Raw genomic sequence first — 17654 nt, 5'->3', positions numbered from 1 at the left:
CCGATGCCAGAAACCAAGTAACCAAGGAAGGGGACTTGAGAACATTCAAAAAGACATTTCTCCAGTTTACAATATAGAAAGTGTCTCTTGAGACGAGAGAGGACTGTCTTAACATGAAGACGATGAGAGTATAGATAGGATGAGAATATTAGAATATCATCCAGGTAGACAATCAAGAATTGATACAGAAGATCCCTGAAGATCTCGTTGACGAAATCTTGAAAAATGGCAGGGGCACTGCAGAGCCCGAAAGGCATAACTAGATACTCGTAGTGCCCGTCGCGGGTGTTGAATGCCGTTTTCCACTCATCACCTTTCCGAATACGAATTAAATTGTATGCCACTCTGAGATCCAATTTGGAGAAGATCTTGGCACCCTGAATGCGATCGAACAGCTCTGTAATAAGGGGAAGAGGGTAGTGATTCTTGATAGTGATACCATTTAGACGACTGTAGTCTATGCAGGGTCTTAAGGAGCCATCCTTTTTTTTTACAAAAAAGAATCCAGCCCCTGCGGGAGAGGTAGATTTCCTGATGAATCCTCTTTGAAGGTTGTCAGAGATATACAGAGACATAGCCTTCATTTCTGGTAGGGAAAGTGGATAAACTCTACCTTTAGCAATAGTTTTGCCGGGTACCAATTTGATGGGACAATCCCACGCATGATGTGGAGGAAGACTCTCAGCGGTAGTTTTACTGAATACGTCAAGGAACTCCAAGTACGGCTCCGGAAGCTTGACCTGGGAGTCAAGATAGAGACAAGGTAGGCGGGTGGGTGGGAGTACCTTTGAGAGACACCGGTTGAAAAATGAAGTACCCCAGGAGGATACCTGGGCATGAAGCCAATCAAATTGCGGTGAATGCATCCTGAGCCAAGGTAACCCTAAGATGAGAGAGTTGACGGACTGCGGAATGACCAGGAACCTAATCCACTCATGGTGAAGAAACCCTACCTGCAACCGAACTGAAGAGGTGATACAGGTGATGGAACCGTTGCTGACTCGGTTACCGTCAACTGCGGTAAGAACCAATGGCTGCGGCAATAGAGAACAGGGTATGTGAAGCTTGGACACCAGAGATGAAGTTCCCTGCGGATCCAGAATCCACGAAGGCGGAACATTCCAGAGAGGCATCTGTAGAACCTGAGGGTGACTGGCATCAGGAAGTTGGTATCCTTAGGAGGGTAGGGAGTATGGAGACTGGATCCTAGTACAACCTCCCTTTCATTGACTAGGAGGTGGAGTTTCCCGGCCTCTTTGGACAAGAAGACAAAAGGTGACCGGATTCCCCGCAATACAGACACAGGCGGTTCCTAATCCGACGCTCCCTTTCATCCTGGGACAAGCGAGAGCGCCCAATTTGCATTGGCTCTTCGGCTGAAGGAACTGGAGACTGAAAGCGGGGAGCCAAACGAACAGAGCGGCGGTCCTGGTTTCTTTCAGCAGAACGTTCCTGATGGTGGATGTCCACTTTAATGCTAAAAGATATCAACTTGTCAAGTTTGGTGGGAAGATCTCTGGAGGCGAGGGCGTCCTTAATAGGATCAGACAAACCTTGCCAGTAGGTAGCTGTCAGAGCCTCATCATTCCACCCCAATTCAGAGGCAGAGGTACGGAACTGAACAGCGTATTGGCCAGCCGAGAGGGAGCCTTGACGAAGGGCCAGAAGACTTGAGGCGGCAGAAGACACATGGCCGGGTTTGTCAAATACCTTTCGAAAGTTCTCAATAAAGGTGGCAGACTTATAGAGGGATACATCATTTCGCTCCCAAAGCGGGGAGACCCAGGCCAGGGCTTGTCCAGTGAGGAGGGAAATAATGTAGGCTACTTTAGCTCTTTCGGAAGAGAAATTTTCCGGTGCCAGTTCAAATTGGATGGAGCATTGGTTAAGAAATCCTCGACATCCCTTGGGATTACCGTCCTACTTCTCAGGTGTGGGAATCCGTAGGGTCCTAGGAGTAGCGACATTCCCACTAGGAGGAGAAGAAGGAGTAGGAGCAGCCGCCTGAGGGATATTCAGGGAATCCAGACGGGAAATTACTCCTTGTATGCACTGTAGGAGCTGCGCCTGGTTGGATTCTTGCCGTTCCACTCGCTGTCCTAAATGGAGGAGGAGATCTCGAGCAGAGGGTTCTCCGGAACCATCAGTCATGGCCAGAGTAAACTGTCAAGCCGCAGGCCTTCAGAGGAGTATAATAGAGCAAACACTAACCGGTATTAGTGCTACTGAACTAGCAGGTGCGGAGTCTAACGTACCCCTGGTGTTCGCCAGGGACCCCCGCAAGGAGGTTTGGACTTTTCTGCACAAGGTACGCAGGTCGCGGTCCTACTAGCCAGTTGCCGGTATAGCGTAGAAGGGTCAGACGGTCCGGGTCTAGCCAATCAGGAATATACGGTACCAAGGGGAATCCGAAGGAATAGTCAATCAAGCCGAGGTCGCAGTACAATATGGGTCACACAGAAAAAAACAGGTAGTCGCCAAGCCAGGTCACAACGGAGAGCAGGAACAGAAGCACACTAGGGAGAACCAGAGCAGGAGAACCAGGAACACTGAACAGGAAACCTGTTACTCTGGCACCCTAATGGCGCCAGAGCCAGGTTTAAATGGAGGCAAGGTACTGCTGGTTGGCAGGCTCAGGGGGCGGCACGATGGAGAGAAGTAGAGTCCCGTTGCCTAGCAACGTGACGGAAGCAGGGCGCATCCGCCTGACAACACCGCCAGCCGGAAGCCACAGTGGAAGTCAGACGTCCGTCCCCATCTCACAGGGGATCAGTGGGGACGGCGTCTGACACTATTCATTTGATCCCTCAAGTAAAAAAGCAGTTTCTACCATCATCTCCCTTTACTCCACTGCTTGTCCAGTTTACTTTATCAACAAAAAAGTAATAACTGCCCATCTCCTGTGTTCATCCCAGCCATAACTAACATCTGTAATCAGACGGGGGCTGGAAAATTTCAGCCTGGGGGGGCAAGACACGTCTCAGCAGCTTATTTTAAAGGGACAAAAATGCAGGTGGCCCTGTGACCCAGCCCAAAGTAGCACACTATGAGACCAGCCTGGGGGGCAGATGCCCCCCTGCCTCCCAGCCCAGTCTCCCCTGTCTGTAATCTCTTTATATTTGTATCTTTCTGTCATTGTCCAAAGATCAAGTAGTTATTCCTATTCTGAAAAAAAACATTCTGACCCAATTCTCTAAGATTACCTCATCAAACCACTATTTCAGTGTTTGTTTCTCTAGATTGACACAATCAGTGCCTCCTCTATCAGTTAGAGTACCTAAAGGCACAGTCATATGTCCTCTGCTCTTCTCTATATGTACCGCTTCTCCTAACTAAGAAGCTCATTTGGGTTTCAGTATCACCTCAATGTGCATAACACAAAACCATCTATTTTCTCCAAGTGATCAAGTGTATCAAATTCCAAACCACCCCCCTAACCTCCCTAGGCTATTGTACCATATTACCTCCTTTCTACATAGTTCACACAAAACTTTACACTTACTTTCTTTCTATACTCAAACAACTTACTGACCTCCAAGCCAACGTGGCTGAGTGTCTAGAGCATGTACCCCCACTAGGCATCTATTTTGCCAATACAATCTGGCTGGACCAATATACAATCTGTGGCACTTTAGCTCTTGTATCAAACACCTATTTTCCTACACATTATAAGCTTGAGAGCGGGGCCCTCTTACCATTTTGTCTGTCTGTTATTTGCTTTATTACTATGTTTGCTCCCAATTGTAAAACACTGCATAATACACTGTCACCATATAAATAAATATAATAATAATAATAATAATAATAATCATAATAATCAGGACATAGCGCAGTATATGCAGAATGCAGGACATATACATAAACATCTGGGTTGACCACTGTGATGATGTTTCCCCCCCAACACTGTTTCAATTGACAATTCTAATTTGTTCCTAAATACATAGGTATTCCAAAGCCTTTTAGTTTTCTCATCATAAATGTGTCTACATGTTTTTTTAATGTTAAATCAAGGTTACAGGTTCTCCTACAAAAAACTACTATAATATACAATATATAATGAGTACTCACGCTGGTGGACTATCCCCACAGAACTTCCCAATTCTTTTGGCATCATTTATTTCTCCTCCATTGAACACAGCCACATAATCATATCGGCAGTAATTATCTCTCTCCACATCAAACTTCTCAAACTTTATTTCAATCACCTTAAATAAGAGATAGATATTAATGTAGCTTCTTTCAAAACAGTTTGATCATCCAGTCACTAGCTTTCTAAATGGGCAATAATGATAAAAATTATATAATGACATATTCAGTATTTTGTATAATAGGTATATGGTGTAAACAGAAATATCAGTAAAGGTTTAATAGCAATAACATCAATATGCTGTCTCACCTGATGTTTTGGTGCAATGATGTGCCATGAACATGTAACTCCAGCCGGATAATCCCTTTCTGGCCAGTTGGGGGTTTTAAAGGTCCCAGATGGTTTGTCTAACCGTCCTCCGCAGTATTGATCCCCTGCAATCACAATTGCCATTAAACTGCCAGTAATCACACATAGGTAGAAGTGATTGTTAAACCCAACTGACAAACAACTGGATAATTGTTGTACGAATTTATAAAATTACATGTGCCAAAATGAAAGTGGTCACTGGCTGATCAGCTTTCCAATGTAAAAATAGATCAATCAGTTAAATAATGTAAAGTTGTGCAGTCAATATGTAAAATATATTTGTTGGAAAAAAAAATGGGATAGAAAAAGATGTAAATTAGGTATTATAGATGGCAAATAGAATTTTATGTAACAGAACCAAAAGTGTCTATTTTGTGCAATATAGTACAATACCTCTCTCATTGGGTTCTGCTGCAGAAAACATCGCTATGAAACCATTTCCTGCTGTGTTGGCATCTGAAACCATTTGGACCAACATCTTGTTGCTGTTTGATACAAGAGCACCAGGTCTAAAAGTGCCACAGAATCGCCCAATGCGTTGTCCATTGGCATGGCCGTTATACACATCCACAAAGTCATATCGGCACAGATTGTCACTCTCCAAATCAATGAAACGGAAAGACAGGACGACCACCTTTCCTTCAGGTACCTGTAAGAAAATAGATCAATTATGTCTACAGCCTAGTACAGCGGCATCTTCCTCATGAAATGTCACAAGAACTCTGAATTTTCTCTGTTTAATCATTAATACATAATATGCACATGTCATATTATACAATGTGTAGCTGACAGAACTGCACCACCTGAGCTTGAGACTTTTCAGAACTTGTGTAGGTCACATAGATACGATGTTATTTCATTGATGGACAGCAGGATATGGAGAAAAATACTGCTGAAGCCACAGATGGAGTGTATCTATGAGGTGGTAATGCATGCAATGACAACATCTTGGAAACATAGACCAGGCACTTCTAATGTTGAAACTTTGAAAGTTAAATCTTATAGTCCCACGGGGATTATCTATACACAATTTATGGGAACCCTTGGTAATTGCAATAGTGGCTTCTATTTAATTTGACCAAATTACTACCCATTTTAGTCAAAATGGCAATAGAATGGCTATAAAAATGGAGACGTATTTACTACCCATTAGAGTACTTATTTTTCATTTTAAATTACATTATTATCCATCAATTGACCCTAGTATGTGTGTGTGTTAGGGAATTTAGACTGTAAGCTCAAATGGGGCAGGAACTGATGTGAGTGAGTTCTTTGTATAACGCTGTGGAATTAGTGGCGCTGTATAAATAGCTGCTGCTGATGATGATTATTTGTTAGAGAAATAAAAAGTTAAGTTTTATTGACAAACATAATTAGGGGAAGCACTCCAGAACATGATAAACTCCATATCCTACAGATTTGGACATGAGAAACTGCACAAATTCATCTGTAGGAATGGATGGACACATATTAGGCTACACTAATTCACAAACTGCAACGTACTGTGAAATTACTGCCACATGACAATTTAGGAAATCATCTATCAAAGTGTGCACCGCCCTCTGCTTCGTATGTCCTATTACTATTTGTGGACTGCCCGGTGTGCTGAATAATTTGCAACTATCTCACGTGATTATTCAGAGCCAAAGTGTTGAAAACTGCCACCCTTCCTATAGTTTGATGATGGAACAAAAAGTTTGACAAGATTACACACTTCCTCCAGTGCATGGGATGTTAATGCTCTATTGTTTCCTTCTCATAAAGTGGTTACTTTCAAGTAATCATGTAAAAAGGTACATTTAGAAGAAAATATACAGCTTCAAAATATAGCGGGACTGATTCATTAAGGCGCGCAAAACGAGCGTAAATTGCATTTTGTTAAAAGCGTACATAAATCTAGCATACGAATTGAACAAGGGGCAGATTTGAAGAAACGTCTCTTGTAGAATATGGGTCTCGATAGGTTCTGTGACAATACACTACAGGATACGTCCAATACATATGTGGAATATAAAATCCAAGCAGAACACACAGGAAAAAAAAATTCAATTAATGTCACCTGTTAATAATATGGTCATTAATGACACAATGTTCCATATAATACATTTCTTAGGATGTTATGACTGTCCACTGTACATAATATGTTTTTTCGCAGTTGCTGCTAATTGCAAACACATGTTCTAGCATGCCAATCTTCACTATCACTCGGCACTTACATCTGTTTTGTAGCTGGTGCAAGTGAAACGACAGAAAAACATGTGCCTCAAAGCTTGCACTGAACACTGCTGCCTGCGCTCGAGCTTGACATGGCCTAACTGTACATAGACTACGTGCATACGCCCTGTGCCCTCCCTGTTCTGCATCACAAATTGCAGGTTGTTGTTAGGGTCATTTGCACTCGAAGATTATTTGAACGTTGCTGCATTCACTGGCATATAGTCTCACTGGCATATAGTCTCACTGGCATATAGTCTTACTGGCATATAGTCTCACTGGCATATAGTCTCACTGGCATATAGTCTCACTGGCATATAGTCCGGCTCAGGGCAAGAGCAGAGCTATTTTACGCAAAATACGGCATGTATCAGTATTTATGTTCCTTAATGAATAAGACCCAGTATATATAGCATAACATTAGTCATAAGTTGTGTGGTCAGATATCTGTTTAATCTGCCGCTGTGTATAGAACACAGATGCTTTTTAAATGTTCCATTTTCTATGATTTGTCACCATACCAGACTGGTGCAGAGGTGAGAAAATTACAATTATCATGATAGACAATATAAAAATATGTCTTACTTTGCTGTATGACATAGTAATTTGGTACCTGTGAGCAGCTTAATTAGGTATGTTATAACCATGGAAGAGTATTATTAACATAATTTTGAATTATTTATAACTGATACTTAAAACTCATTTTAAGCATAGAACGATTCACACAAAGGGTATTTAACTTGTAAGCACCTACGCAAAGCTAAACTCTGTGAATTTCAAAATAACAAAAACCAAGTAATATAATGTAATTCTTTAAAGTATAGATCCGCCCTCAAAGTGGTGGTATGATGCATCCAGTGTGGTATGATGCAACCAGTGTGGTATGATGCAACCAGTGTGGTATGATGCATCCAGTGTGGTATGATGCATCCAGTGTGTAAGTGGTATGATGCATCCAGTGTGTGTGTGTGTGTGTGGTATAATGCATCCAAGGTGGTATGATGCATCCAGGGTGTAAGTGGTATGATGCATCCACTGTGTGTGTGTGTGGTATGATGCATTCAAGGTGGTATGATGCATTCAAGGTGGTATGATGCATCCAGGGTGGTATGATGCATCCAGTGTGTATGTGGTATAATGCATGCAGTGTGGTATGATGCATCCAAGGTGGTATGATGCATCCAAGGTGGTATGATGCATCCAGTGGGGTATGATGCATCCAATGTGATATGATGCATCCAAGGTGGTATGATGCATTCAAGCTTGTATGATGCAGCTAAGGTGGTATGATGCACCCAGTGCGGTATGATGGATCCAATGTGGTATGATGGATCCAATGTGGTATGATGCATCCAATGTGGTATGATGCATCCAGTGTGTATGTGGTATGATGCATCCAGTGGGGTATGATGCATCCAGTGTGTATGTGGTATGATGCATCCAATGGGGTATGATGCATCCAGTGTGTATGTGTTATGATGCAACCAGTGTGGTATGATGCATCCAATGTGGCATGATGCATCCAATGTGGTATGATGCATCCAGTATGATATGATGCATGCAGTGTTCTATAATGCATTCAGTGTGGTAAGATGTATCAGTGTGGTATGATGCATCCAGTGTGGTGTGATGCATCAAGTGTGTATGTGGTAAGATGCACCCAGTGTGGTATGATGCATCCACTGTGTATTTGGTATGATGCATCCAGTGTGGTATCATGCATCCACTGTGGTATGATGCATGCAATGTTGTATGATGCATCCAAGGTGGTATGATGCATCCAAAGTGGTATGATGCATCCACTGTGGCATGATGCATGTAGTGTTGCATGGTGCATACAAGGTGTATGATGCATTCAGGGTGGTATGATGCATCCCGTGTGGCATGATGCATGCAATGTTGTATGATGCTTCCCGTGGGGCATGACGCATTCAGTGTGGTATGATGCATGCAGTATGGCATGATGCATCCCGTGTGGTATGATGCATCCAATGTGGGATGATGCATCTAGTGTGGTATGATGCATGCAATGTGGTATGATGCATCCATTGTGGCATGATGCAACCTGTGTGGTATGATGCACCCAGTGCAGTATGATGCAATCAGTATGGTATGATGCACCCAGTGCGGTATGATGCATCCAGTGTGTATGTGGTATGATGCATCCAGTGTGGTATGATGCATCCAATGTGGTATGATGCAGCCAATATGCTATGATGCATCTAGTGTGGTAAGATGCATCCAGTGTGTGTGTGTGGTATGCATCCAAGGTGGTATGATGCATCCAGGGTGGTATGATGCATCCGCTGTGGGATGATGCATCCAGTGTGGAATGATGCATCCAATATGCTATGATGCATCTGGTGTGGTAAGATGCATCTAGTGTGGTAAGATGCATCCAGTGTGTAAGAGGTATGATGCACCCAGTGTGTGTGTGGTATGATGCATCCAAGGTGCCATGATGCATCCAGGGTGGTATGATGCATCCAGGGTGGTATGATGCATCCCAGGTGCTATGATGCATCCAAGGTGCTATGATGCATCCAAGGTGCTATGATGCATCCAAGGTGGGATGATGGATCCAAGGTGGGATGATGCATCCAGTGTGGTATCATGCATCCACTGTGGTATGATGCATGCAATGTTGTATGATGCATCCAAGGTGGTATGATGCATTCAGGGTGGTACGATGCATCCAGTGTGGTATGATGCATCCAGTGTGTGTGTGTGGTATGATGCATCCAGGGTGGTATGATGCAACCAGTGTGGTATGATGCATCCAATGTGGTATGATGCATCCAATATGCTATGATGCATCTAATGTGGTAAGATGCACCCAGTTTGTGTGTGTGTGTGTGTGTGTGTGTGTGTGTGTGTGTGTTATGATGCATCCCGTGTGCTATGATGCATTCAGTGTGGGATGATGCATCTAGTGTGGTATGATGCATGCAATGTGGTATGATGCAGCCAATGTGGGATGATGCATCTAGTGTGGTATGATGCATGCAATGTGGTATGATGCATCCAGTGTGGTATGATGCATGCAATGTGGTATGATGCATCCAGTGTGGTACGATGCAACCAGTGTGGTATGATGCACCCAGTGCGGTATGATGCAATCAGTGTGGTATGATGCATCCAGTGTGTATGTGCTATGATGCATCCAGTGTGGTATGATGCAGCCAATATGCTATGATGCATCTAGTGTGGTAAGATGCATCCAGTGTGTGTGTGGTATGATGCATCCAAGGGTGTATGATGCATCCAGGGTGGTATGATGCATCCAGTGTGGTATGATGCATCCAGTGTTGTATGATGCAGCCAATATGCTATGATGCATCTAGTGTGGTAAGATGCATCCAGTGTGTGTGTGGTATGATGCATCCAAGGGTGTATGATGCATCCAGGGTGGTATGATGCATCCAGTGTTGTATGATGCATCCAATGTGGTATGATGCATCCAGTGTGGTATGATGCATCCAATATGCTGTGATGCATCTAGTGTGGTAAGATGCATCCAGTGTGTAAGTGGTATGATGCACCCAGTGTGTGTGTGGTATGATGCATCCAGGGTGGTATGATGCATCCAGGGTGGTATGATGCATCCAGGGTGGTATGATGCATCCAAGGTGGGATGATGCATCCAAGGTGGGATGATGCATCCAGTGTGGTATCATGCATCCAGTGTGGTATCATGCATCCAGTGCGATATGATGCATGCAATTTGGTATGATGCTCAATCAGTATTATCGCCTTTATAGGGAAAATGTACCTGTATTTATTTCATTTTTGTATTATTTTTTTTTATTTGTTTCTTTTCTGTCTTTATGGGAAACAAATACATTTTTTTACTGAATAACACAAACAATATCATTCCTATATTTTCTGCTAGAATGCATTTGACCTCTAATTGCACAATAGTGACAAATAAATTAATTCCATAGTTAACTTATTCCTGTTATAAAGCAGATCAAAGGTGCAATAGCACACCGGTTTGTCTATCTATTTAACATGAGTCATTTTTCTAGGATGTTACAGTGTTAATGATCCCCAACATTTGGTTGTCCAAAATCGGGTGCACACAAGAAGTGATAATGTTATTGCTTACAGGACATGCCAGGTCCCCCCAGCATCACGCTCAGTGCTTCTGATGTGCTAAGCCGATATCTGCTCCCTTCCCCTAAAAACAATCTTAATACTGCGCACCTGCTGCTGGCTTTGAAGGGGCACCTGTCATCTCCCTACTGTCCTGGATTTAGGACAAAAGTACTAATTGACAGGACAGCGGGACTGTCCCGCCTGAATTGGAACAGCTGGGAGGTATGCACTATCCTCTTTGCAAAATCTCTTTGTGGTGAGACCGATACATCAGCAGAGTCTCTTACCTGGAAGTCAGTTGCATCTTGGCACTCAAGATTGTTCCTGAGGAGTAGTCTCCCTGATCCATAAGTCGGAGCCCTCCCTAGATGTACATTATGGCAGAGGATGAAGGGGCGCAGGAATATTGTGCTGTGAGAAAGCATGCAGAAAAGAGGTGCTCCACAGCCTCTACTCATTGCATCATATGTTACATAATTGTAGTTACCATGGTAGTCTCATGGCACTTAGTAAACAGTACTTATTAATAAAAATATAATTTAATATTAAGAAAAGAGGTAATAAAAAACCCCACCAAGGGGTATATTTATTAAACTGGGGGGTTGAAAATGTGGAGATGTTGCCTATAGCAACCAATCAGATTCTAGTTGTTATTTTGTAGAATGTACTAAATAAATGATATCTAGAATCTGATTGGTTGCTATAGGCAACATCTCCACTTTTTCTAACCTGCAGTTTAGTAAATATACCCCTATGTGCCATCTGACAGCAAGCTAAAGTGGTTTATGTTAAAAAAAAAAAAAGGAAGAAAGATTGCAGGATTCCATCATTAATGCCCTAGAAATGTGTAATGTTTTATTATTGTGATGCCTTTTGTAGACCTTTATATAAATTCCAGTAGCAAATCTCTGGCTTTTATCTTTTCAAACTGCAATCCTGGTGATTGAAGTGTGGTCTGTGGTGACAGCACAACTCTGTAGGAGGTAGGATGTAGTTTCTATCACAATATTGCAAACATTCTCCTCATCATTTCTGCAGCATTATTCAAACAATGAAGGTTTAAATTCTGCCTGCATAGAAATGTCATATGCAGAGGAGGTTAAAGATTATTTCCCCCAAAAAATTCTTCCCCCCCCAACTAGTAAACTGATTTCCTCCCTGGGTCTCTCCTAGTTATCCGGTTACTAACCCCCTCAGAGGTCCGTTGGAGCTAAAATTTGGAAGTAAATCATGTTTGTGCAGGTTCTTTCCAAACTCTTCAGACCCTGCTCATTTTCGTATTTTTCCAGGCACAGGAATCTGGAGAAAGGATCAAATATGTCAGTGCCAGCACTGAATAACACAATAATTGGGGGGTGCCCAACAAAAAATAAATTAAATTGAAGGGAAGAGACCAGAGAATGCTAAAATTGTATAGCAGATAACCACAGTAACTAAATATGAGGCAGGGATCTATCTTCTAAAATTAAAACTCTATGTTTTGGCTTGATAATGTAATATAAGCCATGAAAAAGGACAGGACTTTTATCAGGGACATTTCTGAATTAAGATTGTATTCCTCAACCACACTTTTTAATCTGTTTGCTGTTATAAATATGGAGGAAGAAAGTGCATTTAAAATAATGTCCACATGTTTCACCTGGCAGTCTTTTTCATTTTTATTTTTATTAAATATCTGCAAATGTCTCAAAGCTGATTGTCAGGCGCTGTCTCCGCACCTCCGCTGGGTGCCGGAGACGGACGCCCTCTGCCCGGAAGACACGTCCCTTGCTAGGCAACGGGACGCGATCACATGATCGCGGCGCTCGAGCATGCGCGATGCGCCGTTTCGGTGGTGTGTTAGACTCCGCACCTCTCAGGATTAGTAGCACAAATACCAGTCAGTGATATTCCTAGTGAAAAGTGTGACAGAGTACTCTGGCCATGAGCGGACCGGACGAACCCTCTGCCCGCGATTTATTACTTCACCTGGGCCAAAGAGTGGAACGACAAGAATACAACCAGGCACAATTATTGCAATGCATTCAGGGAGTCATCTCCCGCCTGGACTCTTTGCAAGTCTCGCCACCTACCATTTCTATGGCCGCCACATCCTCTACTGCCGCAGATCCTACCGTCCCTTCTAGGGGCACTGCCACCAGAGGCCTCCGCCTTCCTCCTCCCGAGAAATATGATGGCGATCCGCTGAAATGTCGTGGCTTCCTCAACCAGTGCTCTATTCAATTTGAATTGGCTCCTGAGAACTTCTCGTCAGAAAGAGCTAAAGTGGCCTATTTGATTACGCTCCTCTCTGGACAAGCATTGGCCTGGGCTTCCCCTTTTTGGGAACAGGATGATCCTATGCTGCAAAATTCTGTGGTCTTCATTGAGAGGTTCCGCAAAGTTTTTGATGAACCCGGAAGAATTTCTTCAGCTGCCTCCGGTCTTCTAGGATTACGCTAAGGCTCTCTCACAGCAGGACAATATGCGGTACAATTTCGGACTCCGATGGAACGACAAACTCCGATGGAACAACGAGGCTCTCTCCGCCACCTTCTGGCAAGGTCTCAATGATCGCATCAAGAATAATTTAGCCTCTCGTGATCTCCCCTCCAATTTGAATGACCTCATATCCTTTTGTATTAAGGTGGACATCAGCCACAGGGAACGAGCTCTTGAACGGGACCGCACTCGCCGGCCGTTTCCTCGATTAGCACCCAACTTTATTCCTCCTACCCCGTCTGCAGAAGAACCTATGCAGATCGTCCGTTCTCGTTTGTCCCAAGAGGAATGTGAGGGACGAATGAAGAACCACCTCTGTTTGTATTGCGGTGAATCAGGACATCTTCTTTCCGTTTGCCCCAAGAGGCCGGGAAACTCGTAGGTGATAATAGGGAGGTCAACCTAGGACCCCAGTCCCTTTCTCCCTACCTTCGGAAGGAGTCAGAGTTTTTGATGCCAGTCACCTTGGTTTTCCCTAATGGTCCATTTGCTACCTGGGCCTTTGTGGACTCGGGGTCCGCAGGGAACTTCATTTCTTCCAAACTAGTGACAGATTTCCGTCTGGATACCATACCTTTGGCTCAACATTTGATGCCCACTGCTGTTAACGGGAATAGAGTCTCCAATGGCTCAATCTCTCTCTCAACTTTTCCACTCCGGACGGAGATAGGAGCGCTTCACTCCGAAATCATAAGTTTCCTTGTTCTACCCCAATCCATTAACCCTATCATCCTGGGGCTACCCTGGCTGAAGCTCCATTCTCCACAATTCGACTGGCAGCGAGCTCAAGTTATCTGCTGGGGTTTATCCTGAAATAAGAGAAGTCTGAGGTCCGTTTCCCCATTAAAACCCAAGCTGGCCTGTCTTTGTACATCTTCCCTGGTGGGCCTTCCTGAAGTTTACTCTGGTTTCGCTGATGTTTTCTTTAAAACCGCTTCCGAGATCCTTCCTCCTCATCGGCCTTGGGATTGCCCCATCGACCTCATCCCTGGAAAAAGTATTCCTAGAGGCAGGGTATATCCGTTGTCCTTACCTGAGACACAAGCCATGTCCGAATATGTTTCTGAAAACCTTATGAAGGGTTTCATTAGGAAATCATCTTCCCCAGCAGGCGCAGGCTTCTTTTTCGTTAAGAAGAAGGACGGCTCTCTCAGACCGTGCATTGATTACAGGGGATTAAACGCCATCACAATTAAAAACCGCTACCCTCTTCCCCTAATTTCGGAACTTTTTGATCGCATTCGTGGGGCACAAATTTTTACCAAATTGGACCTCAGAGGGGCCTACAATCTTATTAGAATTTGCAAAGGAGACGAGTGGAAAACCACATTTAATACCAGAGGCGGCCACTATGAATACCTGGTGATGCCGTTTGGGCTCAGTAACGCCCCAGCTGTCTTTCAGGACTTTGTGAATTAAATATTTAGAGATTTACTCTACCAATCAGTGGTTATATATTTGGTTGACATCCTAATCTTTTCACAAGACCTGTCTACTCATCTTCTGCATGTCAAAGAGGTACTTTCTCGTTTACGTTCTAATCTCCTATTCTGCAAACTCGAGAAAGGTCTCTTCAATTGCTCTCAAGTACCCTTCCTGGGATATATAGTCTCAGGCTCTGGCCTTCGGATGGATCCAAGCAAATTGGAGGCTATTCATAATTGGCCTCAACCTTCCGGTCTCAAAGCTACCCAGCGTTTTATTGGCTTTACAAATTATTATCGCCAATTCATTAAGGGATTTTCTACATTAATCTCTCCTATTACTCTCCTCACTCAGTGGAGGGGCCAATCTAAATCTTGGCCTCCAGAGGCAGTACAAGCCTTTCTAGCCATTAAGGAGGCCTTCATGTCTGCACCCGTCTTATCTCAACCCGATCAAAATAAACCGTTTTTCTTAGAGGTCAACGCATCCTCTGTTGGGATTGAAGCTGTACTGTCCCAAAAGAATCCTGCAGGCCTCCTTGTCCCTTGTGGTTTTCTTTCCAAAAGATTCTCTGCCAGTGAAGCCAACTACGGGATTGGGGATAAGGAACTTCTCACCTTCAAGACCGCCCTAGATGAATGGCGCTATCTGTTGGAGGGGGCGCGCTTTCCCATCACAGTGCATACTGATCATAAAAGTCTCACCTACTTGCAATCTGCACAATGTCTGAACCCTCGGCAGGCCCGCTGGTCGCTATTTTTTAACAGATTCCAGCTGATATTAACCTTCCGGCCCGGTACCAAGAATCTGCGTGCTGACGCATTATCCCGATCATTTGATTTCTCTGATGTCGCGTCACCCATGGTTGCCAAACCTATCCTCAATCCCTCCACAATTCTAGCTTTGACCAATTCCTCCTTCAAGACTCCTCCTCCTGGTCGTTCCTTTGTGCAAGAACATCTGCGCATCAAACTCCTGAGATGGGCTCACAACACCAAATTTGCTGGTCATGCTGGGGTTAAGAAGACAGTTGCCCTCCTATCTCGCCTATACTGGTGGCCCTCTTTATCCTCGGACGTCCAGAAATACATCTGTGCTTGTGAGGTTTGCGCCCAACACAAGTCGCCTAGGTGATCCCCTGCCGTCCTTCTCCACCCTCTACCCATTCCAGACCTTCCATGGCTCAGTATTAGCATGGACTTCATCTACCAGCTTCCCTTCGGATTTATAATATGTTCCATATATCTCTGCTTAAACCACTCATTCGCAACGAATTTTCCAGCAAATCCTCTCCACTTCCTCCAGTCAGGACCATTCGTGGTGAAGAATTCCTAGTTGAACGCATTTTGTAATCTCGCATTTCGAGAGGTAAACGCCAATTTCTAATCCATTGGAAAGGCTATGGCCCAGAAGAAAGACCTTGGGTCTGTGAAGAGGATATTCATGCTCCACGTCTGCTGGCAAAATTTCTGCAGGATCCTTGCACTACCCGCAAGAGAGAGGGGGAGGATACTGTCAGACGCCGTCCCCGCACCTCTGCTGGGTGCCGGAGACGGATGCCCTCTGCACGGCAATGGGACGAGGTCACATGATTGCGGCGCTCGTGCATGCGCAATGCGCCGCTTCGGTTGCTAGGCAACCCAGACGCACCATTAGGGTGCCAGAGTATTGGTTCCATCCAGCTCCAGCATTAATATTACTATTTCTGTTCCTGATCTCCTGTGTATTGACTCCTTGGCTTGTTTGACCTCTCTTCCGGATCTCCCTTGTACTTCGCTGCCCGCACTGGTATTGACCTTTGGACCATCCCTGACTACTCTTGTCTTCTCTCCATGGTACCTCGCTTCCTTGGTTTCGACTCGGCCTGTGTTGACAACCCTCATTTGCTGCACTGGTGACTTCCTGGGAGTACCGCGACCTCACACGCAGCAAAGCCCAAACCTCCTTGCGATGGTCCCTGGTGAACATCGGTCGTGTGTTAGACTCCGCGCCTCTCAGGTTAGTTGCACAAATACCAGTCAGTGATATTCCTAGTGAAAAGTGTGACACTGATGTAAAATGACCGATCTAAAACAAACTGTCAACTATCACTGATCTCAAAGTATGTTTAAGACAAGTAGTTAATGGGATTGGTCAAAAAAACTCAAAAAGCATGATAACGTTTGTGAGTAGCGATGGTAGTCATATTTCTGATGGAAGAAATACTGACACTTATTCTGCCGACATGAAAATGCTGACAGGCTAAATGTCGGTATTTCAATTTTCCCCACACTGAAAAAATACAGACATTGTGACTGCCAATAGTCAAAATGCCAACAGTCACAATGTCAATATTAAATCGACAATGCCAGTGGGTCCGCCGGAGCTGGCAGCAGTAAACAGTCTTCAAAATAAGTAAAAAAAAAAGAAAAGCGTACCCCCGCCTTCCCAGTGATTAATTCATCATTAGCATTTAGCCTGTTGGCATTTTTATGTCTGTATTTATTTCGTTGGGATTTTGTACGCAACCTGTGTGTAGATCTATCAATCTTTACAAAGCATAGACAACTACTAGTTAACCACTGTCTTTCTGTCCCAGGTTAGAACACCTGCAACAGATAGGAGAGAGCAGCCTGGACAGATTTAGTAAAGTACAAATACTCCAGTTATTGAGATATACTGGCTTTGATATAGTGTTGCCCAATAGTGGTTCTACTTACTTTTTAAGTTGTAACACATTATATCTAAATATCTTGCATTAATGTCAGACATCTGGATATCTATTAACACAAAACACAGCTTACTGCACCAAACCAGAAACACAGGGTGATCTAGAGAAGTGGCGTAAGGATATACATTTATTACACTTGAAAGACTTGACCTTACTGTATCCTTTAAAGAGGAGCAATGGGAAATTCAAAAATGAAAGGGTGATTTAAGTCCAAATAGGAATGTTCATCCACAAGGAGGATGGCTATAAGGTATGCCCAGGGTGATATCA

The 17654-nt window shown here is 43.9% G+C and overlaps 1 protein-coding gene across 1 annotated transcript in view; it reads right to left on the bottom strand.

Annotated features, from left to right (window-relative positions):
- The window catches only part of PCOLCE2 (procollagen C-endopeptidase enhancer 2), a 62194-nt gene that overhangs the window by 28325 nt on the left and 16215 nt on the right, over positions 1 to 17654 (bottom strand). Inside the window, exons 3-5 of the mRNA XM_075201932.1 lie at positions 4850 to 5105; positions 4397 to 4521; positions 4069 to 4205 (exon numbers count right to left, since the gene is read on the bottom strand). Coding sequence (XP_075058033.1) covers positions 4069 to 4205; positions 4397 to 4521; positions 4850 to 5105 — 518 coding nt within the window. The remainder of the gene's footprint in view (positions 1 to 4068; positions 4206 to 4396; positions 4522 to 4849; positions 5106 to 17654) is intronic.

The sequence above is a fragment of the Mixophyes fleayi genome, chromosome 3 (assembly GCF_038048845.1).
Source record: "Mixophyes fleayi isolate aMixFle1 chromosome 3, aMixFle1.hap1, whole genome shotgun sequence".
Taxonomy (NCBI): Eukaryota; Metazoa; Chordata; class Amphibia; order Anura; family Limnodynastidae; genus Mixophyes; species Mixophyes fleayi.
The sequence above is the reverse complement of the archived record's forward strand: the minus strand, read 5'-3'. Positions and strand labels throughout refer to the sequence as shown.